The 25,940-nt window shown below is 51.8% G+C and overlaps 9 protein-coding genes across 9 annotated transcripts; 5 read left to right on the top strand and 4 right to left on the bottom strand.

The window, feature by feature from the left end:
* Positions 1 to 2: 2 nt before the first annotated feature.
* N7468_009601 (GMC family oxidoreductase) lies at positions 3 to 1,994 on the bottom strand (the record flags this gene model as incomplete). Its single annotated transcript, XM_058478897.1, has 3 exons — positions 3 to 466; positions 521 to 1,810; positions 1,874 to 1,994. 3 exons carry the CDS (start codon positions 1,992 to 1,994, stop codon positions 3 to 5), a joined length of 1,875 nt encoding a protein of 624 aa, XP_058327227.1.
* A 2,481-nt stretch (positions 1,995 to 4,475) lies between these two features.
* Positions 4,476 to 4,706, bottom strand: N7468_009600 (uncharacterized protein; the record flags this gene model as incomplete). The annotated part of the gene is made up of 1 exon (XM_058478896.1): positions 4,476 to 4,706. One exon carries the CDS (start codon positions 4,704 to 4,706, stop codon positions 4,476 to 4,478), a length of 231 nt encoding a protein of 76 aa, XP_058327226.1.
* A 474-nt stretch (positions 4,707 to 5,180) lies between these two features.
* On the top strand, positions 5,181 to 7,111 carry N7468_009599 (uncharacterized protein; the record flags this gene model as incomplete). Its single annotated transcript, XM_058478895.1, has 5 exons — positions 5,181 to 5,231; positions 5,289 to 5,397; positions 5,458 to 5,696; positions 5,758 to 6,689; positions 6,745 to 7,111. 5 exons carry the CDS (start codon positions 5,181 to 5,183, stop codon positions 7,109 to 7,111), a joined length of 1,698 nt encoding a protein of 565 aa, XP_058327225.1.
* A 567-nt stretch (positions 7,112 to 7,678) lies between these two features.
* Positions 7,679 to 10,874, bottom strand: N7468_009598 (ankyrin repeat domain-containing protein; the record flags this gene model as incomplete). Its single annotated transcript, XM_058478894.1, has 3 exons — positions 7,679 to 9,566; positions 9,615 to 9,747; positions 9,878 to 10,874. The coding sequence occupies 3 exons, from the start codon at positions 10,872 to 10,874 to the stop codon at positions 7,679 to 7,681; spliced, it is 3,018 nt and encodes a 1,005-aa protein (XP_058327224.1).
* Positions 10,875 to 12,075: 1,201 nt separating this feature from the next.
* Positions 12,076 to 13,406, bottom strand: N7468_009597 (uncharacterized protein; the record flags this gene model as incomplete). Its single annotated transcript, XM_058478893.1, has 2 exons — positions 12,076 to 12,457; positions 12,505 to 13,406. 2 exons carry the CDS (start codon positions 13,404 to 13,406, stop codon positions 12,076 to 12,078), a joined length of 1,284 nt encoding a protein of 427 aa, XP_058327223.1.
* Positions 13,407 to 16,561: 3,155 nt separating this feature from the next.
* chsG (chitin synthase class III) lies at positions 16,562 to 19,395 on the top strand (the record flags this gene model as incomplete). The annotated part of the gene is made up of 4 exons (XM_058478892.1): positions 16,562 to 16,639; positions 16,698 to 16,818; positions 16,860 to 19,207; positions 19,258 to 19,395. 4 exons carry the CDS (start codon positions 16,562 to 16,564, stop codon positions 19,393 to 19,395), a joined length of 2,685 nt encoding a protein of 894 aa, XP_058327222.1.
* Positions 19,396 to 20,047: 652 nt separating this feature from the next.
* Positions 20,048 to 20,959, top strand: N7468_009595 (NEDD8-conjugating protein UBC12; the record flags this gene model as incomplete). The annotated part of the gene is made up of 4 exons (XM_058478891.1): positions 20,048 to 20,068; positions 20,134 to 20,224; positions 20,428 to 20,717; positions 20,807 to 20,959. The coding sequence occupies 4 exons, from the start codon at positions 20,048 to 20,050 to the stop codon at positions 20,957 to 20,959; spliced, it is 555 nt and encodes a 184-aa protein (XP_058327221.1).
* A 1,592-nt stretch (positions 20,960 to 22,551) lies between these two features.
* Positions 22,552 to 23,637, top strand: N7468_009594 (TBP-associated factor 8 family protein; the record flags this gene model as incomplete). Its single annotated transcript, XM_058478890.1, has 2 exons — positions 22,552 to 22,813; positions 22,868 to 23,637. 2 exons carry the CDS (start codon positions 22,552 to 22,554, stop codon positions 23,635 to 23,637), a joined length of 1,032 nt encoding a protein of 343 aa, XP_058327220.1.
* Positions 23,638 to 24,595: 958 nt separating this feature from the next.
* Positions 24,596 to 25,897, top strand: N7468_009593 (putative Rad51 family DNA repair protein; the record flags this gene model as incomplete). Its single annotated transcript, XM_058478889.1, has 1 exon — positions 24,596 to 25,897. One exon carries the CDS (start codon positions 24,596 to 24,598, stop codon positions 25,895 to 25,897), a length of 1,302 nt encoding a protein of 433 aa, XP_058327219.1.
* Positions 25,898 to 25,940: the final 43 nt, after the last annotated feature.

The raw sequence follows: 25,940 nt of genomic DNA, 5'->3' as shown, positions 1-25,940 counted from the left end.
TTCTAGAGATGTGCGGATAACGGGGTATCTCCTGAACGTCCCTCCTTAATCATTTCGCTCAGCTTGTATGCCAGAGCACCGATAGGCGCCGTCGGATGCCCGCTAATTTGCTCCGGGAAAATACTTGCATCCATGACGCGCAGCCCTTTGACGCCATGGACCTTGCATTGCAGGTCGACGACACTATTGCCCGGGTTCGGACCCATCCGAGCTGAGCCTACCGGGTGGTAGAGGGTGAAGGCTTTCTCTTTCATAAACCGGATTAAATCATCATCAGAAATCTTCTCAATGTTGCTGCTGGAATAAGGCCACCAGTAGGAGGATGGATCGTCGTTTTCCGGAACTGGCTGCAGGAACTTCTTGAACGCTGGGCTCCGCATGATTCTCAAGCAGACCCGGAGTCCAGCCAGGAGTACTTTGCGGTCGTTATCGTCGGGATCAGAGAGATATCTGGGGTCGATGATTGCTGAACTCTTGTTAGCGTCGTGAGATTTTCATCTGCCCTGGTAGGAAAACTTACGATGTTCAAAGGCATCTCTGCTCTTGAGAGAGATTGTTCCGTGGCTCAAAGGGCGGAGATGGCAGGCGGCGATACTGAAAACGCTGCTCCCATCGGGCACCGGCTCCTCGGCGTGATGAATAAATGCTAGCGGAACACCAATAATCTCCAAGTCGGGACTTGCAGGTCCAGAGGTTGTATCTTCTGGAGTGGACTCCGCTGCTGGAAAGCTATAATCAGTCGATCGGATGAACGCGGCCGCTTCGCCAGCATTACTAGTCAATGGGCCGGATCCAAGGAGCTTCCAGCGAAGCAGAGCTGGAATAGCCTTGGCAGTATTGCCAAGATAGTCGAGTGTCTTGGCCGGATCAGCTTTCACGATCACAGGGGTAGGACAGAGATGGTCCTTCATGTTCTTTCCTACAGCTCTGTTGTCTTGCACCACTGGAACCCCAAGGCTCTCGAGCTCCTCGCGGGGCCCTATTCCACTAAGCAGTAAGAGCTGTGGCGTATTGACGGCGCCTCCCGAGAGGATAACCTCTCGACGCGCATGGACCTGGAACGCCTCGCCGTCTCGGCTTGTCTTGAATTCAACGCCAATCGTGGTAGGGCTCTTTGTGGTGAGTGTATCGAAAAGAATCCTGGTGACCTGGGCATGGATCCCGACATATAGATTGGGCCGGTTGAGGACATCCGACGGGAGGAACGCAGTCGCCATCGACGACCGCTGCCCTTTCTGATCGATGAATGTTTGGAAACGAGTGACACCCATCGAGCCATCCTTGGTATTGATGTCTGCATTCGGAGGAATCCCGGCATCATGGCAAGCAGGCAAAAAGCCCTCTTCGGTGATCTCAGACAACCATGAGTACCCTGTCAGCCATTGCCCCGTGGTACCGCGGTTGGAGGTCTCAATAGCGGGACGGGAGGTATTCGGGGTGAACTTCTCCATGCGGCGCAGGTAAGGCGCTAGATCATCGTACCCCCATCCTTCACAGCCATGCACATTTTTCCACTCTTCAAAGTCGGATTTCGAGCAGTGGTGGTACATCATAGCGTTGAGCGACGTCGATCCGCCAAGAATCCGTCCACGCGGCCAAAATAACTTGCGTGACGAAAGAGCCGGTTGCTCAACCGTGTTGTAATCCCAGTCATGCTCTGTATGATACATCTTGGTGAACATCAATGGGATTTGACTTTCCAGAACATTCCTGTGATCCCCGCCTGCTTCAAGGAGAAGGACGGAGGTGTTTTTGTCTTCGGAGAGCTTGCTGGCTAACACGCAGCCCGCTGCTCCCGCCCCCACAATCACTACGCAGAGAAACAATGGTTAGCTATTCAGCTTACACGTTAAGTCAAAACAACCAAACTTACCGTAGTCATAGTTTTGGAGGGTACGCTGGGCTGAAGCATAGGTGACTGGTGGGCCCGTCTTCAGCTGTGGGGTTGCATAGTGAGCAGGGTTCTGGAGAGGGTTTCTGTATTTTCGACCCATCGTAAGAAAATAGCAAAAGAAGAGCTGGTTATGGACGGAGGCCAGGGAGGAGTATTGCCCCTTATTTGTACATTCCCAACCCCCGCCACGACCCTAAAGGTAATCATAAATGCTTTCCCCCGCATTTCTCCAGGCGAAGCCATATGCGGGGGGTACATGTGGAGATCCCAGCAAATGGGGCGGGGTCACTCATCAAGGTACTCTTCTGGCCACCAAGTCGCGCCCGTTCCGCGGGTTGATGGTGGCTTAGCGGATTTGCGGTTCCGCAATCCTTTTGCTGCTCTGCACGACTAATCATAATTATCCGAGGCCATTCGTGAATCACAAAGATCTAGTCGGGTCATTCTTCCAAGGCGAACTAGAGGGTCCTCAGAGCTGTTCTGGATTAAGCTTGCTTCATCCCTGCCCAGTGTAACATTGGCCGGAAGTACGTGGGTTCCTGCCTGAAGCTAGAGTGATCTGCACCCTGTTGAACAGAACAATGACTGTGCCCCAAATCTACAGGCAGATACAATAATATTCGAAACCAGATTTATCTCCCCTGTTCGACTCTAATCCTCGAACCCTAGTTTTGGAACACGCTACCCAGACAGGCTGTGCCTGTGGAGTCCCTTGTTCCTAGGATAGGAACGGTATCTTACATGGAGCAGGGGGGCATGCTTGAACCAAGTATGTAACAGTGTCACGACAAGTTTTGTTCTAGTAACGACGCCTCCCGAATCGTAGAAGGCGCTCAGAGGGCTCGGTGCTCGGATATGGCAATCATCGCGTGATTTCGGAGGACCGCCTACCGTACAAATATGACACTGAGCCAAGCCTATAACTAATGGAATTGGAATTTCCGAGCAGAATCATTCAATTGTTCAACACCGGGCACTCTGGTTGACTCCCCCCGCCGAAGTACGCAGTCAACTTAGGGGGTATGTATTTTTCTAAGGTTCACTCCTTTAATATATCTCGCCGGCGGGGATGGGGAAACAATTTTCTCCAAGTCCGAGTGGTCACACTTATGTGCTTCAAAGATGGTTGGAGAAGGACTGGAGTACCTGAAACTATCAGTCTTCGGAGGACTCGGAGCCAGCCCCCATTCTGGCGTTTTCAACGATGCTAACCCCTTAACAAGCTCGAAGTATTCAAAACCTTGGAAAGGAGCAACAGGCCTTGAGCCCAAGCCAGGCAAAATTGACGGAAATTGCATTGCCAGGACTCCAATCATGATCGACCTGCATTCAAACCCGCAGCCCGATATTTTGGTTTGGAAGTCCCGGAATACTGAGAGGACACGGGTAATGATGGAGTCAATACTGGCTTGTCTCTTCTCATTCATCAACTCTGTAGCTTCGTCAGCGGCCAAACATTTTTCAATACACTGATTTTCACTTACCGATGATCCTGTATGGAATTGGAAGTCCTAGACCATCGATCGAACCGTCGCTGAATGACATTGCGAATGAAGTCGAGTTTTTGAAATGCCGAGGAAGTCGGAAAAACCAAGACACCCATATCAAGAGAATCAGATCCCGGGAATAAGACTGTTGTATTGTCTCTTCCAGAGAGTTGACCCATATATCTCTTATAACATGCAGCGCCTCTTTACAGTCATAGTAATCGGCAATGACTGCAATTTTGGCGAGCATTTCGAGGCTGACCTTTTTGGGCACTTGATAAAATTGACAGTGAATCACTCGAATCACGATCAAAAACGCCTCAAGGTCCCAGCCATCTGCAAATATTTCAACTGCGCCGTGGTGCCTATAGGTCGTACTTTCCTTCCAGCCGCTGGTAAGCAAATTTTTGAAAAATGAAGAGGCAAGCATCATATGTTTTGCAGAAACTTGAATACGAAAGTCGCCCTGCTCCTGCTCCTCAACATTGGTGGTCCCATTCGTTGTCCCTGCAGGAACAACTGAGGGTTCGGATATATCCAAAGGAGCTTGGGAAGATTTGACAGGCCATACAGCAAATGGAGAATTTGCATCTTCCAACACAATGATCAGGTCCCCTTCAAGATCTACAACATAAAGCGACAAAGTTATCGCGGGCGTGCATCTGCTCCTGGTCTTCACGGCTCTTTTTCCCGGTCAGGTTGTTCGAAATGCGACCTCTTGTTTGCCCAAACGATGATGCAACATGATCCGTGGACATCAATTGCAATGAGCTCGGTGCTCAGTCCCTCTGCATCCCTAATCCAAAGAGCCCGAGCCCCAGGGCATCCTCAATTGTCAAAAGGGGCAACCTCAAATGCGACGAGTACAGCGGCCAGTGCAGAAACCAATACCGAAGCACTACCTCCTATTGCTCAATTGGATATCAGAAGAAGGCCTATAACTAGAACGAGCGGATATATCTGGATCGCAACAGGTGTTTTCGTAGTAAGGCCCATCTCCAATAAATCTTTTTGATTTAGCAGCAGGATTCATCAGTATAGAGGGGTTCAAGGGATTGCTTGAGACACACCCCCACGAAAGCAATATCTTCTTCTCATGCAATGCCCGAGATATCACGGGGTTTCTGGCTCGACTTGCCACTACCATATATGAGCAAGGACAAGCTCACATCTAGAGCGTCGGCAGGAGGCACTTCAGAGGTCAGTTGTATGATCGTGCTGCCTTGGATATGCATGCCAATGACAAAACCGCAGCTCGCTTGCATCCAAGGGCCTTTCAAATATCCATCATGCAAATTGAGGCTTGTGGTCTTAATGCCTGCCATGGTGTAGATTCACTAGTAACAGCCCGGGCTCAGCATTTACAGAGTCGCGACGCGAAAGTTTCTGCTCATGAGGATTATCCAACATCGTTGACGGGAAGTTCGCAAATACGAGCGAATTTTGTTTTTCTTCTTTTTTTCCTTTTTAGCATCCGTAACTCCCAATGCCACTCTCTTGGTATTAGGATGTCGACCTTGACGCGGGCATGACTCGCTTGTTCGGTGCCAACTTGACGAAGCCTTGCCTCATGGCAGGACATCCTGTTCATGAAAAGCAGACCAGTAGTGGCTAGCAATTAGGATAGAAATTCCGCGCTAGGAGGCACTCTTCTCTGGGCATGGCCATGCTTAGAATCTACTATGTTCGATAACCGCAATCACCTCAACCGGCAGTGGTGAGCCGCGCCAAGCTTGGTTGCGGGGGATGCTCCGCAGCAAAACACTCGGCTTCACCTCTCCCCCAACCACCTCTGCACCATGGCGCTCCCTCAGCGGACGCTCAGCTGGCTTTACTCAGTGTTGAGCAAAGTAATTGCCCCATCCCCCTCCTCCCCCCCTTGGAATCCCTTGCTAATTCTCTCTCAGGACCACTACGACCCGAATCAGACCTATCACGACCCGAACCGTACGTACCAGGATGTGGTCAGCGCTCTAGCCCAATACCCCTCGCTCTCCCCACGAACGGACGTCTACAGTGAGTCACACTGCAACCAAAACCCATCTGAGACTAGAGTTTGACCACGGTATCTTATAGCCTACGAGAATGGTTTCTCTTGCCTTCTCCTTCACTTGGTCGGCACCTTGCCGGTAGTCTTCCGTGGCACGACATACCGATTCCCAATCGCATTATGGATCCCCAATACCTATCCGAAAGATCCTCCCATGGTATATGTCACTCCGCCGCAAGATATGGCTGTCCGGCCTGGCCAGCATGTGACCTTGGAGGGTCGAGTATACCATCACTATCTGGCACACTGGGCAGAAGCTTGGGATGTGAGTATATGTGGACACTGCAGAGTCTCGTGAGGCTATAGCTAATGTCTTTGTTTACTAGAGGTCAACAATTACCGATTTCCTTTCCATCTTGCGTGAAGTCTTTGCCAAAGAACCGCCTGTGCGGTATCGACAGCAACCATCCCAACCGCAGCCGCAACAGACACAGACACCCCCGCCCCTTCCACCTCTGCCGCCCGGCGTTAGCCCTACGCCAGCACCGTCACAAATACAGCCTGCTAGTCCATTAGTTCCAGCTCCTCCCCAGTTGCCACCAAAGCCTGGGGCTCCGCAAGGGCTGCAGTCACCCCAGGGAGCAGAACGATATAAGTCGCCTCCGCCGCTCCCTCCGCTCCCCCCGAAGGAAAATGAATCTCGGCGGATTTCAGCTTCAATCCCATCAGTGGGTCCAACGAATCCAGGAAACAGAGCCAGTCGTCAATTTGTGTCGCCACAGTATCAACACCCACAACCTCCAATACACCCTTTGCCAGCTGGGGCAATATCTCACAATAGAGATGCCAGTGGTCCCCAGCAACCATATCAGCAGCCAGGTCCACAAGGTTCTCCAGCATCACCACCGCCGCAAGTACTAAACAACCATCCAATCCCACTGGCACAGCCATCTCAATATATGGGATACCAACCCCATCCACATAATCACATGCCGCCAGGGCCCGCATATCAACAATCGCCATATCCACCAAACTACCAACCGGTGCCACCAGCTGCTCCGGCAGCCCCGGCTCCAAAACCCCCGGCTCCAGATCTACTTACCTCGCCGTTCGAGCTGGAATTACCCTCATTTGCCCCGACGGGCCCAGCACCGCCCATCCCTCCTAACCCCGAAAAGGATGCTCTGTTACACGCGGTTTCTAAGACACTCTCAGAGACTCTCCAAACCCAAGCTTCTCAATCCGATGCTGCAGCGCAGTCTCTCGTCTCTCAGTCCCATTCCTTGCAGAGTGCAATGGCCACACTCCAAGCGGAGTTGTCAGCCCTTACAAGCCTTAATGCAACCTTAAAGTCTAACACCTCGATCTTGCAGCAATCCATTCATCGTGCAGATGCGACTATTGCCGATGCGCAGACTCGGGCTTCTTTTTCCGCCCCTCCCCGCTACCTCTGGAGCCCCCGGCCCCTCTACATCCTCTGATGCTCCGACAGGTCTGCCGCCCATTGATGATGTTCTTGTTGCCCCAACTGTTGTTGGCAAGCAGCTTTATGATCTTGTTGCGGAAGAAGAAGGACTGCAGCACGCACTGTACGCGCTGCAGGCGGCGCTTGTGCGCGGCGTCATCGGTGTTGATTCTTGGTCGCGCCAGACGCGAGGCTTGGCGCGGGAAGCTTTCCTCAAGAAAGCCCTTATCCGCAAGGTTGCGAGGGGAATGGGCTTGGAAGAACCTACGATTTGACCTTGAATTTTAACTAGACTATAGTGGAGAGCATTTGCCAAGCGATTTAACGTAGATACCCCACTCCACAATTATGATGTATCTTTTGTTCACTTCTTGTTCTTCGGGTGAGACCAGTGAAGATGAGATGTCTGTAGTGAATATTGCCATCATCCCACGTCCTCGCAGCATCGATGGGGAAAGGTACGATTACACGAAGAATCCGATTGCCTTGGCGGATCAGCATCCCTGAGCCGACCTCCGGCATGCTCAGCAAATACCAATAAGTATCTCAACCACATCACTGGCGTCACAGCCGCAAACTTAAAGTCCGGCGCTCCTAAATTAAATAGGCCCACAGGACCAATACGGCTAAAATCTGCTATTGCTCTTGTTCTTGCGATCCTCCAAATGTTGCTCTGCTGAGGCTCTACTACTGCGAGCCCTGTAGTTCTCTTCAGGTTCATACGTCTCCAGCAGATGAATCGAAGTATCAATGATAAACATCGTCGTCCCTTGGCTATATCGTGATAGACTCCTCCTTCGTAGTGAAGCAAACAGCTCATAGTATGGACTAATTATACCATATCAAAACATCTCCCCGTTCATCCACTCCCCCAAAAGCCCATCTTGCTTGATCATTCGCAGAATCGGAATCGCCAACTTATCCAAATGACTCCCCACATGAGCCATAAAAGTCTTCCAAGTACCGAAGTTGGCTCCGCAAAACTGGCATTCCTCTTGGCTGGGCAACTCCTCGGGTCGTTGCTCACACGGCACCATCATTTTCCACACCTCCTCTTCAGACATTTGCACATGATGATGTTCAACAAGATGAGAGAACATCTTCTCCTGGCGGTAAGTCGTGTAATCGCAGGCGAGTGGGCATTTCCAAATGTCAACTCGCCAGTGCCACAGCGTCTCATGGCGCACCCAGCCCTCCTTCGTTCCGAGTAATATGAAATTTTTCTCATTGGGGAAGGACACTGGGCAGTGAGCGAAGGTGCACGCAAAAAGTGCAGCGTCGGTTTGAATGTGTTTTTGCCATTCGACTATCGTGTCGAATTGTTGGACTTCAAAGCAGACGGGACATTCCATTTTGTCTGCGTACAGGCGCGGTTGCGGTATGAGGTTGCTTTGCAGACTAATACAATGCTTTTCAGCTTGACAGGAGCCTGCCCGAACTGCTTCGTCATGTTTCTGTTGAAGTATCATAAGTAGTCGGTATCGACAACGCTGTAGATGCCCCAGTCGAGCCACCAACATGTCGTCGATTTTGGGGAACATATAGATGAGCTGGTCCTCGAACATCCGCTGTGGAGGAGATTCAAGAAGCGTCCTCGGGGTAAAGTCAGCTTCTGTGATTATTTCCAAGTGTTGGAGGCGATGTGCAGTCTTCTGCATCTCTCGAATCATATCCTGACCCTCTCCCTGTTGGCCCTGGGTACTTGTACTTGCATCGGAGTTCTGTGTCGTGCCTGGCAGTGGATTCGCAAGGACAGCCATGATCCGTGGACTTCGAGCAATCCCAGGAAGCTCATACACCATGAATCCTGTACTGGGATCTACGACGTATGGATTTGCTCCGGCTTCGAGGAGAAGCTCCGCAGTATCAAAATGTCCCATCCAGCAGGCAACGAAGAAAGGAGTCGAGCCGAAACGCCCACCAGGGCACTCGATGTCTTCCAGTGAAGCATCCTTGAGCAGTTCCTTCAGCACGTCTGACAGTCCAAATCGAGCTGCATAGTATAGAGGATTTGAACTTTCTATCCTTTCCACGTCGTTTTCAGGGGCGATTGCTTGGGCCCATGTCCCATAATTCCCCCGACGAGGAAGATGCCACAGATCAAAGAGCCGCAAAATTGCCTTCGCCCCTTGGTCATCGAGACTGTGTGACTGGCAATGTACCGTCCAGAAATTGGCCGCATAGTCTAGGAAGGGATAGTCCTCGTCCCGTTCCACCATGGCATCAATGGATCCGACATACCCAGACCGAAAGTTCTCCAGACAGAGATAATGCAGGCATTTGATCATGATCATCCTATCAGCGTCCTTGGGGTCGAGGCCAAAATAATGAACACTCGAATCTGGCGACCGTATCCATGGTGAGGTAAGGAACTCCCGAACAGACGCATGTGCCAGATATAATTTCCCGGATTCGCCCTCCTCAATGAGACCCTGGCATATTTCGAGCAACACTCGTGGGAAGACGAGCTTCATTTCATCGTCTAGGGCCGTTGTCTCCTCTTTGACCAAGACGATTTGACTGAGTTCCTCAAGAACGAGCGGCCGCTTTGCAAACGTGACCCAAAGTAACGCGCTGCGTGCCCATTCTCGGTCTCGCGTCGAGACTCTCTCCAATATCGAAGCATATACATCTTGCAAGGTCTCTGGGAGTACCTTTAGCGCTTCGCGTACTTCCGCTGGCGTTTGACATGCGCATAGGTTTTTTAGGGATAAGTCTGCCCAGCGAAATCTTCATAACTTGTAAGCAGAGCCTACACAACGTGGTTTGCGTACTTACGATCCGTCTGCCCCTTCAACGATTTTCGTCTGGATGTGCTCTTGCAATGACTTGGGCAGATTTCGGAGCATTCTGTTCTTTTTGAGCGTCGAGCTGGTGAAAATGCCAATGTCATTTTTGATTGCAGCGGCGTCTATATTCAGAGTGGTGGAGTGTTTGGAGTCGAGGGGGGGCATTTGTGCCCGTCATCAAAGCTCGCACATTCGGCACTCTCTCTACTAGGCGTCCCATGCGGTATTGAAGATCTTCTGTCTGCTCCATACTTTCGTTGATGGCATCAATCATAAAAAGAACAGGCCGTCGACCTCTGACGTGCTTGACGATCGCCTCCTCTAGAGTATCGATGTCAACCGCTGACTTACGGGTTTTGGAGTGCATGGTGGCCTCATATTCTGGGAGTATGTCATCCAGTATTGCCGGGAACCACTCGGCGATCTGAGCCACGAATGATCCCAAGATGTTGACAGGCTCGTGGGAGGCTGGATCGCTGAACTGGCAGTAGAAGAATGCCGAGACGGCGTCATTTTCTCCCAGTCGAGAGGAACTCAGACCATCGACAATGTTGGAGAATAGAGTCGTCTTTCCTGCGCCGGACTTGCCCTGGAGGAACAGGATCTGCTTTGCGGGCCCTTTCTGCTGCAGCCAGTCTTTGAAAATGCCCTCACGAAACCAAGCGCCTGTGTTGTGGACTCGTTCTTTTGCCGCTCGTCGATGCACACTGGCTGTGTCAACGGGAGAAATCCACTTGCATAATTCTCGGTGAGCAACTGAGATCTTCTCATCCTTTCGAACCTGCAAATCCTCCTCGAGCCTCCTGGTGAGATCCGATATTCTACCATGCATGTCCTGCTGCAAGGCCCTGGCGTCGCTCATGAGAATCATCATCAAGAATGATTTGGTCCTTTCGATGCGAGCAATGTGAGCTTCGAAGGTGTCTCTCGCAAATGGCCATTCTAGCTTCCGCTTAATCTGACCCAATCTACTCGTTGGCGGCCCAAGGTCAGATAAGAGGGACTGAAGCGTGGTCTCTGTTTCCAAAAGCGCATCCTTCAAATAATGGGGGTCAGTTATAGTGGCATTATCTTCTCCCTTTGCCTGGGCTGAGAGTTGTTCTAGGATGCCTTTCAGCGCCAACAGCTCCTCGGTCAACTTTGCGACGTCAGACTGGGCACTTTTCACTGCTTTTCCGTACTTGATCAAGTCCGCTACAATCTTTCCTACTTCAAGGACAAGGGAGGTTATCGCGAGGGGATCAGGCATCTTAGTAAAGGCATGGGAAGGCCGCGGGCCTTATTCCTGAATATAACAGCGATGGGAGGGAGCCTCTGTAGGGCGCGGGGTTTTGCACCAGCTGAAAAGCTCGTGGCTGAGCTTTCGGTGGCGTCGGGCGCGAAAGCGCGAAAGCAGCTTGGATATTACCTGCGATTCACCAAGATGCCGTCAGATTTGCAAAATCCTCCATGACTGATGTTCTCGAGGGATAACAGTTGAGTTCTTTACCTTTAATTTTCTGTCTGGATCAGCTAACAAATAAATCTTCGGCAGTGTAAACAACGCTGGTCCTTCCACAGATCCAGACCCAGGTCATTGACGACGCCCTCTAATATCCTTTTCCAACTCGAGAAACAGTGTGTCAGTTCAGCCTCTACATACTGGAATTGTACAAATTCCTTCATCGGTTGCAAGGGGCGTTTCCCGAGCAATTTCGAGGTGACGATTCTCCTCAAGGGGTCATCCTAAGCCCTCAGTCCACCTATCCCTTAAGCAAGCAGTCACGACCCCTAGAATAAGTGAGAAGTGCTCGCCATTGTCGAGAATTATGCTTGGAGACCGCAGCGGGTATTATATCAATGCGGCAATTTCATGGCATAATACGCTCAAAATCCGTTCTTTGACCCGAACGTGATTCGGAATTTGTTGCCCAGGTAAGATCGTATGATCCTATTTGAAGATTAGTTCTGCTAGGAGCTATCACGGTGGTGACATGTTCAAGGTCAAGGTTATGTGGACAGTCTAGTCTTTGAGGCTGCGGGGTGGCCACCTAAATATATCCTTGGGGCAGGAACACAGGTGCTCCGGACCTGAACCACCGGCCTAACTCGAAATGGAACGCTCTCAGAAATCTATTTATGCTCTTGTTTGTAACTAGGGCCTGGGTCATTGAAATGTTGCACTGGCAAAAATTAAAAGGTGATGAATATTTAGGTCGACTTCGATTGACTATTTTGTGTCCACATGCTTTCCCGCTGTACAGAGCACCCTAACCACCGACGCCAAAACTATGTATGAAGGTTGTACCAAGCCCCAAGGATTCATACGTACAAATATAATGAACAGGTAGGGGATCTAATGTCGAGAGACAGAAAAAAAAGAAAAATCAGAAATCAGAAATCAGAAATCAGAAATCAGAAATCAGAAAACCCGAAGCCAGTCCTGGGATATCAAGAGGAAGAACCTATTCTCATGGAAGTTCATTCGCGTCGGAAAAAGGGCTCTCCACGCGCATTGGCGGCTTACCGCTCGCTGAGCTGCGCTTGGAGGCTGTCTCCGAGGGTGCACTCAAGGTGGCGCTGCTAGATGTGTCTGCAAGCTCCACAATCTTGGACGTGCGGGTTCTGGGCGAGGCAAACTTGAGTGGCCCGCTCGCCGGGGCTGGCTTTGACTGGACTTGGGTGGGCTGGGCCTGTTGAATGACAGCTTCGATTTCTTCATCGTCGGATTCATCTTCGGAGCTACTTCCGTCGAAGGTAGAGGTATTGTGACTGAATTGCTGGCTGCTGTGGTTTGACGGTGATGTCCCAGAAGCGTTGGCAGACAGTGTTCCAGACGGGGCGCTCTTTTTGCTGTCATCAGCTCCCTTCTTCTTCAACGAGGTACCACGTACCATCACGGGCTTGGCCATGACAGTGCGTGCCACGATCGAGGAGCTGTTGTTGCTGGATGAAGAGGGGGTGCCAAGGCTTCGGCCTTGGCCAGTTGTGATGAGGTGATAGCTGGAACTGCGGGAGCATCGGCGGGAGTCACCAAGATAGGAGCCTGAGTCGATGTGGGGGTAGTGGCGCCAGAGCCGGGGCCTGAGTGAACGCTCACGACGTTGGCACGAGCACGAGCGATCGATTGGGCAGGGGTAGCCGCAATGACAGCATCGTTACGGTAGATGGTCGTTGCGACACTGCTGCGTAGGCTTGGTGCTATGCTCTGGTGGCCGCCTCCGGTGGTCGTGGTCCATGACGAGTCTCGCAAGTCACCGGGCATGAAGAAGTGTTGGTCGGGGTGAGCACCGGGTAGAGGGGGCACCGGGGGTACCAATGAGGCCGGCGTCTCAGGTGGTGAACGGTTGGTGACACCGGGAATGTACGCGATCTGGATGACATTGGAGGCACGAGTGAGGACGGTAGAGGCAATCGACTGGCCACCCACGGACTGGCGGTCGGATCGGTTCGCAGCGAAGCCGTTGTTCTTCTCCTGCTGCTCGGCCCGCTCGGCACGGCGTGGGCGGACGACGAACCAATAAATTAGGAAGAGAATGACGGCAAGACCAGCAACACCACCCACTACTCCTCCTGCAATCGCACCGGTGTTGGAGCCGCTGCTCGAGGGGGGTTGTGCATTGGGATTGGCAATACACTTAGTCGTAGCGCAGTGATCACAAGTCTGGGCGACCATGTTACATATTTGGCCGGAAGGGCATTGTGGACAGGTGGGAACGCTGCTATCGCATGAAGCGCAACGCTTGAAGAGGGAGTGAGCAGGAGTAAACCCTGAGAAGGAGTTGACGGAATCGAAAGACATGGTGGGGGCGGAGGGGTATCGGAACAGCAAGAGAAGGGAGATATGGACAGTCAACCGGTCAACGGTGAAAAGGGACGAAAGGCGACAATGGGTAAAAAGAAGGGAGTTCGCGATGCTCAATCGGCGTCCAGTCGTGAGCGTGAAAAGGTAGGTCGTAAGCGAAAAGTTGGCTGAGTATAAATGAGTGTGGGCGTCGCAGAACCTATTACGGACTGACGACAGTCATGATCCAGGTTCTAGTCGAGCAGGAAAAAAGGAAGAAAAGAGGAAGCAGGCGAGCCTGCAAGGTCGTGTCTCGAGATCGGATTATGGAGAACGATGGAGGAGGAAGTTTTCCCCTGGGGAAATTGGGAGGAGAGCGTCACGGGGCGGCCTAAGCCCAGGATCCACTTCGGCGTAACACCCAATTTAGCCAAAGCGGCACAATCTGCAATCGAGACTCGAGAGTGATCCGATCCTCAGATAAGGCAATAGATTGTGGAAATCTTCGAAACATCCAGCCTTCTATGTAGAGTATGAAATGTTAAATCGAGCGAGTGGTTGGTTTATCTCCCCTTGGGACCTTGCAGTACGAGGCTAAGAAGCCCTGCGTGTTTTGGTTACTTTTGCCCTGATCCAGCAAGTCCCACTGTCCGCCGTCCACGGTTTACGTGGTCTGGACCCCGGATTATCGTCGGTCCGGGAGATTACTTTGACCCCGCTCGGTTCTGATTGGCTGAATCTCCCCGACTCTTTCCAGAAGACGGCGAGGATCTACAGAGAACCAGCCCAAATTAAAAAGAAACCACGTCTTTGATGGCACTGTGTTGGGCGAGGGCTCTTCATAATTGTGACATGAATCCGGAGTACAGTTCAGTGGGTAAATGATCCACGCTGGTCCTAGAAGTGCCTTCTTGATAGATTTCCATGTCTCTCGCGGGTCAAGATATGCACTGTTCGACCTGCATCGTAAAATGAAGGAAGCGAAAAGGGGTTACACGGATTTCATCTGATACTTAAACGGATAAGTAGGGACCGATCCTTCCCCAGATGCAAGGCCAATTCCCAAGCATTTAGGTTGTGCAATGAACCAATTGATTCAAGAGCAACCAGTCCTGAGGATTGGGAGATCCAGTGAAAACCAAAAGGCTGTACTGCGTGGGAGTGATCTATGCGAAACGGGGTGACCACTGGAACCCGCAGGACGTGTGGGCTGCAGGCTGCGGGAAGGGAGGGAGGGGAAGAAGGGGAGCCACTGTGGAAAACCCGGAGGCAGGCTGCGCCTCCTGTGTCTCAGCTTAGGGTCTCTGCGCCCCAACACCACAGAACTAGTCCCAACCAGTCCACGTAGCATCAGCCGGGACCACCGCTCACCAGCCACGGTGAGCCCAGGAAACCCCCCCTGGTGTTACAGCCCTACTGTCAGATTAGATCGGATATACCCTTCGAAACTGAAGAATATTGTGTTCCGCAGCCAATGTGTTCTATCTGTGGATCCGAGCCGAGTATTCTCCAGACTAATTCCTTGGGGGGTCATTCAGCCCCGATCCGCTGCTGTGCTGGCCCTATCATCGAGTCCCATACGGTTCTCTGAGTAAGGCTATGGATGGTGGCCTAAATTCACAGGGAAAACGGGTTTGTCTACCGAGTACTGCGCAGGCACATGAACTTGGATTGACTCCCAGTGGAGCTTGTACCACCCTGAGGCCCCCTTGAGGCCGCCATTCGCGCAACTGATACGGATACATATATCACTTGATCCAAACGGCAGAAATCCTTTTGAATGTCACGAAAGTACTTCCAAGTCCACTTGAACATGGGGTATAGCGCAATGAACAAATCACCCAGTTGGCATATATTCCCGAGCAGCTAGGGTTCCATACGGTATGTAGGAGCTTTCACAATCCGGGTAGCAAGACATCATATCAAAAGCACGTTGAGCTCGCGAAGAATGCTGGAATGCCCGGATTTTCATCGTCTACTGCGTACTCGGTACTCCGTAGCGACCTCAAGCTGTTCCACCTGCTGCGTTGGCTGATTGGGTTCGGGCCTCTCCCAGGTCCACTCGGCTTCCTAGAACCGTTAGTCTGTGGAGGAGCTGGGGAGAATAAACTATTACAGGGGGGCTCAGAGACACTAGAGAAGTAGTTGAACGGACATGGAAAAGGGGGGCCTCGTGGAGCCGCACCGTCTGAAAAAGTCTGATACTTGTACGGAGTAGAGCTTGAATGAGTACAAGCGCAGTACTACGGTTGCGTTAAGCAAGTGCAGCCTGCTCATGAAAGGCTGATTGAAAATACCACTACTGCTTGATAGGCTGGGACTTCAAGAGGGTCAGGGCTGATAGGGCTCATTGGCCCATCCCACCTCGAGTCTCTTCCCAAGGGATGGAGTATGTACGGGTTGCATCATTACGATCGGATCTTGGTCTCGAGGGAGAAGTTCACGCCACGCTGCCCTTAGCCTGCGATTGGGTCAGCTGCATTAACCCCCCCCGAAGCCACTTAAATGCAGCGCACCAAGAATACCACGAAAGGAGAGTGGACACTGAGTCCTTCCGCGGCTATACCAAGACAAGGTTAGATCGAGGGACTAAGTGCAACTAGAGTCCCTAAAACCACCAAAATGGAATCAGTCTGGTCTATTTTTGCTGCCAAATGGGCTTAGTATCGCAAGTCTCTAGCCTCACGCTTTTTTAGTCCGTTTTCTGGATTGGTTTTTTTTTTTTTTCTATTTTATTTTCCTCGGCTTATTTTTCTACACCCCCGATATTTGATCCATTCTAAAATTATTTTTGGGATTGAGACACGTTAAGTTGGCCTCCTTAATTTTTTTTTTCTTCAGATTTCCCCCATTAGGTGCCCCTGGTCCTTTTTTTCCCCTTCTCTCTGGTTCAAATTCCCTTGGACCTCTCCCCAACTTCGTGCTCCTTCCCTCCCTTCATCATCGTACATTCCGTTGCGTCTGTAAAGGGAAGAGTTAGTAGACACGACGATCACTCACCCTACGTTTCCTTAATCGTTCTCCTCGAGAACACATCTACAAGTCCACAGCCCTGGCGGCTTCGTTCTGACCTGTCGCGCGTGGTGTTGTCTTACCCCTTCTCGCAATCCGACAACCCCTCTTCTCCTTTTCTCCCCTTCCCACCCCTGGCCTAAACAACCATCGAGTTCACCATGGCCTACCACGGTGAACACTCCCCTCATCCTTACGACGAAGGCGGCCCTCGTCTCCAAGATATTCCTGCTTCTCAGGTATGCGCGCAACAGGGTTGATTTCTCAGATCAAATTATTCGACCTAACACTTGCCAGTACCCCGACGACGAGGATGCGTCGCGCGGACTGCTCTCTCACCAAGGTCCATTCGCGACCCCTTTCGATGACCCTCATTCCCGCGGCCAATCCCCCGTTCGCCCCGGTACCGCCGGCACGGGTACAGTTTGACCGAGACATACGCCCAAGATTCCTCGCCAGCCTACCATGACCCCTATTCTGTACAATCGGAGAACCCAGCAGCCGCCTTTGGTGTTCCTGGACGAGTTGCCTCTCCCTACGCCCGCAGCGAGACCTCTTCGACCGAGGCCTGGCGCCAGCGACAAGCTCCTGCTGGTGGTGCTGGAGGTGGCGGTCTCCGCCGATATGCCACCCGTAAGGTGAAGCTGGTTCAAGGCTCTGTCCTGAGTATCGACTACCCAGTGCCCAGTGCCATTCAAAACGCCATCCAAGCCAAGTACCGCAACGATGTCGAGGGCGGCAGCGAAGAGTTCACCCATATGCGATACACTGCGGCCACCTGTGATCCGAACGAGTTCACTCTGCACAATGGTTACAACCTTCGTCCCGCGATGTACAACCGACACACCGAGTTGTTGATTGCCATTACCTATTACAACGAAGATAAGAATTTGACTGCCCGTACTCTGCATGGTGTGATGCAAAACATTCGTGATATCGTGAACCTCAAAAAGTCTGAGTTCTGGAACAAGGGTGGACCTGCTTGGCAGAAAATCGTTGTTTGTCTCGTGTTCGACGGTATTGACCCTTGTGACAAGGACACTTTGGATGTCCTCGCTACAGTCGGTATCTATCAGGATGGTATCATGAAGCGTGATGTCGATGGAAAAGAGACTGTGGCCCACATTTTCGAATATACGACTCAATTATCGGTCACTCCTTCACAACAGCTCATTCGCCCTACCGACGATGGCCCAAGTACCCTCCCTCCCGTGCAGATGATGTTCTGCTTGAAGCAAAAGAACAGCAAGAAGATTAATTCCCACCGTTGGCTTTTCAATGCCTTCGGTCGTATCCTGAACCCCGAGGTCTGCATTCTTCTCGATGCCGGTACCAAGCCTGGTCCTAAGTCTCTTCTCTATCTGTGGGAGGCATTCTACAATGACAAGGATCTTGGTGGTGCCTGTGGTGAGATCCACGCTATGTTGGGTAAGGGATGGCGCAATCTCATCAACCCGCTCGTCGCGGGCCAGAACTTCGAGTATAAGATCAGTAACATCCTGGATAAGCCCCTTGAGAGTTCATTCGGTTATGTCTCTGTGTTGCCCGGTGCTTTCTCTGCTTACCGGTTCCGTGCTATTATGGGACGACCCCTAGAGCAGTACTTCCACGGTGACCACACTCTATCCAAGCAATTGGGTAAGAAGGGTATCGAGGGTATGAACATCTTCAAGAAGAACATGTTCTTGGCCGAGGATCGTATTCTCTGTTTCGAGCTTGTCGCCAAGGCAGGCTCGAAGTGGCATTTGTCGTACGTGAAGGCCTCCAAGGCCGAAACTGACGTGCCTGAAGGTGCGGCCGAATTTATTTCGCAGCGTCGTCGTTGGTTGAACGGTTCGTTTGCAGCCGGTATCTACTCCCTGATGCACTTCGGCCGTATGTACAAGAGTGGACACAACATTGTCCGCATGTTCTTCCTCCACATCCAGATGCTGTACAACATCTTCAACACCATCCTTACTTGGTTCTCTCTCGCCTCTTACTGGTTGACCACCACTGTCATCATTGACCTGGTGGGCACTCCCAGCAAATCAAACGGCGATAGTGGTTTTCCCTTCGGAACGACAGCCACTCCTATCGTCAACACGTTCCTGAAATACATCTACCTGGGTTTCCTGGGTCTTCAATTCATCCTTGCCCTTGGTAACCGTCCCAAGGGATCTAAGTTTTCCTACCTGGCCTCCTTCATATGGTTTGCTCTGGTCCAGGTCTACATTGTTGTTGACTCCATTTATCTGATCATCCGTGCTTTCTCGAACCATAACACCATGGACTTCGATACCACGCACGGAGTGGGTGGTTTCCTCAAGTCCTTCTTTGGATCTGCCGGAGCTGGTATTATCATCATCGCTCTGGCTGCTACTTTCGGTCTCTACTTTCTGGCTTCCTTCATGTATGCCGACCCATGGCACATGTTCACCTCCTTCCCCCAGTACTTCCTTCTCCAGTCCTCTTACATCAACATCCTCAATGTCTACGCCTTCAGCAATTGGCACGATGTTTCTTGGGGTACCAAGGGATCTGACAAGGCCGATGCGCTGCCCTCTGCCAAAACAGAGAAGGGGGATGACAGTAAGGATGTCCACATCGAGGAAATTGACAAGCCTCAGGCCGATATTGATAGCCAGTTTGAGGCGACTGTCAAGCGTGCCTTGACGCCCTATGTCGCGCCTGTTGAGCATGAGGAGAAGTCTTTGGAGGACTCTTATAAGAGTTTCCGTACTCGGCTGGTCACTTTCTGGGTTTTCAGTAACGCTCTGTTAGCGGTCTGCATCACCAGCAAGGGTATTGACCAGTTTGCTTTCACCGTGAGTCCCACCGGCTCTATTCACTTGACCGCGATACTAAACATTCCTAGAACACTTCTACTGAACGTACTACCCGCTTCTTCCAAGCCCTCCTGTGGTCCAACGCCGTGATGGCTCTTTTCCGCTTCATTGGCTGCTGTTGGTTCTTGGGTCGCACTGGTATCAAGTGCTGCTTCGCCCGTCGGTAGAAGCTCTGTTGATGATATGCCCTTCTTTTACGAACCTGTTATTAAAATCCCCTGTAGTTGTGACACTCGTGTGTCTTTGCCATCCTTTCATCATTTCTCCTTCCCTGTTGCGATATGTACTCTAGCTAAAGATGCCCGCTTCTTGACTTTCTGTTCACTTTTTCTTCCGTGCAAGTATGTTCTATGGTAAGCCTGCCTGCAACCGTGATATCTGTCTTCTAGCGACGCAAGGGAATATGCATTCGGAGGCGCAATGAAATAAACTTGGATCTAGTCTGGGTTATACCCTTCTTCACTTTTACTGTAGTGCAATAAGCATTCATGATTGGGAAAGATTTTTCGTTATTCATTAAGGATACTAGATGAGTAACCAAAATCCTCATAGTTTTGTGACTAGTTTGGCCGAAAATCAATTGCTCAGATATTGTGAAAACAGCGTCATAGCCCGGACATCCACAAGGCGGCGAAGACCCCGCAAGAGCCGCCCTCCGATCTGACCCCTCAATCTTCTCCCAACACCGGCCGAACCACGAACTCTGGACTCTTGCGATAAGGTCCCGGTGTTTCCTCGTATCACATCTGCCTCGTCGTCCGACCACTGCCTATAAAATCTGTTCCCAGCATCTGTCCGCGCGGCGGGTGGTGATTCAAGATGCTGAAGATTTGGTCTATGGTCAGTTTTCCCCGACGCGCCCAACCCAGAGATCCTCTATTTGCGGTGTCTGACACTCCCTACAGAAGCAGCAGCAGCAGCAGGCTGAGAATGCTGAAGGGGGAGCTGGCAAGAAGAAAAAGAAGGTCACCGCGGCTCAGCTGCGTGTGCAACGAGGTGCGTGCAGCCCAGTTCTACCCTGTGTGAAGAGGCCCATTCTCGCGTCTTTTCCTCTCCTGTCGTCCTTCCGCGTTGAATTTCCTCGCAAGGCCTGGCCTTTATCACATATCCCGAGCTACTATTGCATCTATAGCCCTGTCCATTGCATCCATGGCCTATTCGGAGCTGCCGGAACAGATACTGACCACTATACTGTCTAGACCTCCAGGAGCTCACCCTCGGCAACACAATGAAGATGACCTTCCCCAACCCCGACGACATCCTCAACTTCACCCTCTCCATCGAACCGGACGAGGGCATGTATAAGGGCGGTGTCTTCAACTTCTCCTTCGCCGTCAACCAGAACTTCCCACACGATCCTCCCAAGGTCAAATGCACCCAGAAAATCTACCACCCCAACATCGACCTGGAAGGGAATGTATGCCTAAACATCCTCCGCGAAGACTGGAAGCCGGTGCTGAATCTCAACGCCGTGATCGTGGGCATGCAGGTATGTCAACCACCCGGCAGACAACCCCAGTCTTGCCCGTTCAAGTTTGCCAAGAAGCCTCCATGAGATATGAGTTAACCTGTGACTAGTTCCTCTTCCTCGAGCCTAACGCCTCCGACCCTCTGAATAAGCAAGCCGCCGAAGACCTGCGCGCAAACCGCGAGGCGTTCAAGCGCAATGTGCGCACCTCAATGAGCGGCGGCACAGTCCACAATATTACCTTCGAGCGTGTACTAAAATAGGAGGAACTGGGCTTGCTAGGTGGCTGTCGGCATGGCAGGATCGCAGGATACCGGATGGGGGATACTCGGCGAGGTATGTTAACCATAGTGCCTCGTGCAGAATGATGATCCATTAGCTTTCGCGGCGCGGCCCTTCTGGTGAGGGCCTTACGGTGGAGTTGAACGTACATATACATGGCGTAATTAGCGTTTGATTAATAGACATATTTGCTTTTCCTCGAAAGATTGGGTAGAAGGAAGAAAGTATACCAGACGAAAAGAGCACCGCGTTATTCTATTACGGTTATAGCAGTCTACAGACAAGTTCCGAGATCAGTCTACCATGGAGAAACGTCGACAAAGGAAAGCCGCCCTTGGCGGAAGTTTAGGTCAAGAAAGAAACAATTGATCCAGCTTATATGTACAATCGGCATCAACAGCCGCCTTCCATCGACGAGATAGTAGCCGGTCCGCACGGAGACCCAGGTAGTATTACTCGGGCAAAGGAAACATGGTCCTTGTAACGGCAACGTAAAACAGCTTGTATTTGCGTCTTTATGGATCTGGACAAGGAAATGCCGGCGGGCGAAGACTATCGATCGATAGACGACTAGCGTCAGGCGACTTATGCGCGCTCAGCGGCACGGGTGGCCTCGAGGCGGGAGTAGAAGACGTCGCGCTCACGGACACGGGGAAGGTGGAAGCCTGTACGGTGTAAGAAACGGTTGCTGCGTTGGAATGGGTTCTTCGGTGTCGCTACTTACCGTACCACCAGAGGTAGCCGAAAGTGGTGCCAAAGCCTAAGAGGTACAGTTAATTTTTTTTTTATGTTCTCTCATTGATACGACGTTGTGTGCCCGGCCGTGAATTCCAGGTCCATCGGGTCAAGTTTGAGCACGTCTAGATCTTGACTCTGCCGAGAATCATGCCACTCATTTGGGTGTCGTGGGAACTCACCGAAAGCGGTGCTCAGGTCCAACACAAGGTTGCGGCGGAGCATCTGTGGCAGAGATTATGGTTAGTCTGCTGTCTCTTACGTGGGCAAGTCCAGCCAGCCGCGCTCGGGGCAAGCCGGCTGAAGGGAAGGGGTGACTTACGCCGGTGATGGGGGGGGATTCCAGCGGGCATTGTTGCTGCAGCTAGGTGTCAGTAGGTGCTCCAGGCCGGTTCATACAAATTGAACGGATTAAAGGACTTGCCGTGGAGTTGCGCGGGGACGAAGGTGGAGGGGGAGAGGATAGTGAGGTGACCTCGACCGGAAGTGAAGTTGAAAGCTTTCGGGCGGTAAGCGAGGCTCCGGATTGGTCGGTTCTTCGACTTCCTTTTACTGGGTAATGAATGGCATGATCATGCTCCAAATTGGTTGGCATCGTTTCTGGAAGACAGTGTTTCTTCCATTCCATATTGTTACGACTATTGAACTCTTCATTTTCCACACTTTCCACACTTTCCAGAACCCCCCAAATCGCTTGTTCATCAATAGACATGGCGGCCTGAGGCATGAACATTAGGGTCACGTGACCGAGTTTCCCTATTCGACCAGCCGGTTCATCAAGCTACTTGCTTTCATCCGTCAACGCCCCAGCGCTCACTCCGACTCATTGACAGTGGCTATGGCGTCCTTGGGCCTTTCGCAGAAAAGATCGCAGTCTACACTTGAATCACCGGATACAAAACGCCCAAAACAGCACTATCACCATCATCATCGGCTACACGAACCTCTCGCGATTCCCGTCTCGTCCGAGCCGGCCCTGCAAAATGACGCGAACGTTGATGACTTAATGGACCGCTCGATCGGACGCATCCTCAAAGACACAGGATTTGATCATGCTGATCCGGCCGCGCTGCAGAGTTTGCGCCTCGCCACAGATACTTGTGCGTTGGCGCTAGTTCGCAATGGCCGTGGAAGAGCTCACTAACGAAAAGCAGACCTTTCCAAAATCTCAAAACACATCTGCGAGTCTATGCTTGCGTCCCGGCGCATCCAGCCCATCCCGCCCGATTTCGAGCACGCCCTTACTCGTATCCGTCTTTCTCTTAATGACCTTCACCCTCTCGTCAAAACACCTCAGCCCGTCGCCAAGATCTCAATACTTCCACCTTCTCCGCCCCCCGAAGATGAGCTAGCTCGCAATCACGCATTTCTCACTGCTCTCCGCGGCGAGGAGAGCGAAACCAATCGCTCCTACGTTCCTAAAAACTTCCCCGACTTCCCCAGCAAACACACCTACTCCGCGACGCCTGTCTTCACGGAGCGGGATAATGACCCCCGTAAGATCCGCGAACAAGCTGCGGACGATGGGCGCCATGGCGAGGAGGCCCTGCGCAGACTAGCCAGCGCCGCACATCGTGACAACCCTACCAACACAATTGGACGCGATAAGAAACCTTGGGGCCGCAAAATGGAGAGCATGGAGTCCATGTTCGAGAAAACGGTTAAAGGCCTTTCGAAGAGAATCCAGAAAGAACAAAAGGACCCAGCTGCTCCACCGCTGGGGACTGCTATGGACATTGATTTGAACCCGGAGGCAGAGGCTAAAGCTCGGACAAAAGGGTTGCTATCGATAGAAATGGGACCTATCGTCAATTGCGAGCGACACCTCTGGCGTCGGCCCGCAAGTGGTCCAAAGGGGGAGGAGAAGAGTTTAAAGCCTGCTCCTCCTGCTACAGAGGTGGTGCTGGAAGAGACTACTGCATAGGTGGGGGAATATGGCGTTCTTTGGTCTATGATGGCTGGCGTTTCGTCTTGTTTTCTGGAGTTTTTGTTTCTTGAGGAGATACCCCATAGCATCCATATGACATATCATAATCGCAGTATTTGTGTCTTGTAATGTACAGTCCCAGTGTCGAAATGCTAAACAGTCATAACTCCGTGCAATGCAATTGTGACGAGATCCTCGTCCCAACCCCTACTCATTTCGAAGCGGAAGCTTTCTTCTGCTTCGCCTGCTGCTCTCGTATAGGTTCCCAAGAAGTAGTCTCGACCGTCACTCCGTCGGCGCAGCTATGGAGAGCACCATGTCAGCAATCTATCCAGAGATCTCCCAATGTTCAACCGAAACCTACCGACGGAACAGCCGCAAGACAGGCTTACACACGATCCTCCCGGCCTCCGGAGCACCCTTTGATGGCGGATTGCATGAATACTGCATCATCTCCATCAATGGGCACTTCTCGAGCTCGATCTGTGGTCCCTTGCGCTTCTTCTGGATGAAATTGTGTTGGACGATGTTGACATGGCTGGGGAGACGCTCGCGGAGAAAGACTGGACGGGAGGCGCCATTGCGTTAGCGACCGAGCTATCTTGTCTCCGGTTTGTCTCCGGTCTGGTTCTTGCAAGCGCCGGGAACAATTGGGTTGGGTAGGCGCCGTACGGTCGAGGCAAAAGTTGCGCCGCAGCGGTAAAGCTCCGTCCCGCTCTTGGCCGATCTTGCCACTACGCGTTCTGCCGCATAAACCGCATACTTGCTTATGGTTGCATGGTGGCATGCGTCGATATATGTGATGCGCTGCCTTTGATGTCGTCAGCTCAGGTTTGTCGACTATGGCTGGCATCGCTGTTAGTCTCAGGAGAGGCATCTCTGCGTGAGGTCCGCCATGAGAGACTAGATGAGGTATGTCGTCTTGAATTGCGGTTTTACTCGGACTATAAGATTTATGCGAGAACAGATCCTCCACGACCTGGCAAATGTATACCCAGTCAGTCCGGAGCAGGAGGCCAGGTCGCTCAATGTTCCGGCTATCGATGTGTTGTTAGAAGTATTTATGCTCAAGGCGATGGGCCCTGGAGCAGAACACAGACAGCCACATCCGCCCAGTCCAGAGCAGAGGGCGGCGCAAGAGCAAAACCGACTTGCTGAAGAGATGCTGTTTCGTGGTGAAGAAGAAACTGCGCCAGCTACGGAACCAATCAGTCCCTCCAACGTCTTCTTCTCGGACTCTGCCTATCGATCCAAACGACCCTGCCCAGTAGTTGAGATCTCAAGCAACCTCTCTGGCGCCGGAAAGACGGAACTATTGTACTACCTGGTAGCCCTTTCAATTCTCCCCAGAGCGATCGGGGAAATTCCCGTCGATGGCCAAAACGCTGCAGTTGTCTTCATTGATGCTGATGATAGATTCGATGCCGAGCGTTTACGAACCATAGCCCGGGCGATCGTACGCAAGTCTTACGGGTCAATGGACCGCGAAGGATCTGGAGAAGAGTCGGACGTATCAGCAGACGACATTGAGGCAATCCTCCTGTCTGCTCTTAAGCATGTTCATGTCTTTCGACCTGAGTCGTCTTCTGCTCTCTTAGCTACTCTTGAATCTCTGGATGAGTACCTATATGACATTTCTCGCCACTATTCCGCATCGCGTCCGTTGCAGATGATCGCAATTGACAGTGCCACTGCTTTCATTTGGCTGGATCGTTTGCGGGACGAGATTGCTCGCACTGAAGATATAGGACGCCCACAAGCGGAGATCGAGCGAGAGCGGGAATTGAAACTCAGCTTTTTTGTCTCCGACCTCTACGCTGAGCTTGTCAAGCAGCTGAAGCGGCTGCAAAGCCGTTTTGGCTCTGCAGTGGTATTCACATCCACCGTCCCTGAGGCACGACCCGCGAAAAATAGCACTGAATACACCGGGCCTCCTGGCCCCTTCGACCAACCGTCATCTCGGACACCGGCGCTTCGACCAGCCCTGCCGGCACCATGGGGCACCTTCCCCATTCTTCGCCTAGTTGTTCAGCGTGATACGGTTTGGCCGTTTCCTCCAACCATGAGTGCGCATGATGCTAGAAGTGAAGCTTCAATGCGGCAAAGTGTGGTCCTGCAGGGCAAGTTCTCAGCTTGGGTCAATGCCTGGGGACGCGAAGAGTGGCCTCGACGTGTAGTGGACGGAATCTCTTACACAGGAGGCAGCTTTCCCTTCTATGTTAAGGCATCAGGAGTCGAGATACCCTTGCCTGAATGATACTACTAAGTCCCTGATGCTAGGATGCCCTCAAAGGTCTATC

The sequence above is a fragment of the Penicillium chermesinum genome, assembly GCF_028974085.1.
Source record: "Penicillium chermesinum strain IBT 19713 chromosome Unknown utg000007l:1.0-2695246.0:1.0-2697696.0, whole genome shotgun sequence".
NCBI classification, from domain to species: domain Eukaryota; kingdom Fungi; phylum Ascomycota; class Eurotiomycetes; order Eurotiales; family Aspergillaceae; genus Penicillium; species Penicillium chermesinum.
This window is presented reverse-complemented; position numbering and strand designations above follow the sequence as displayed.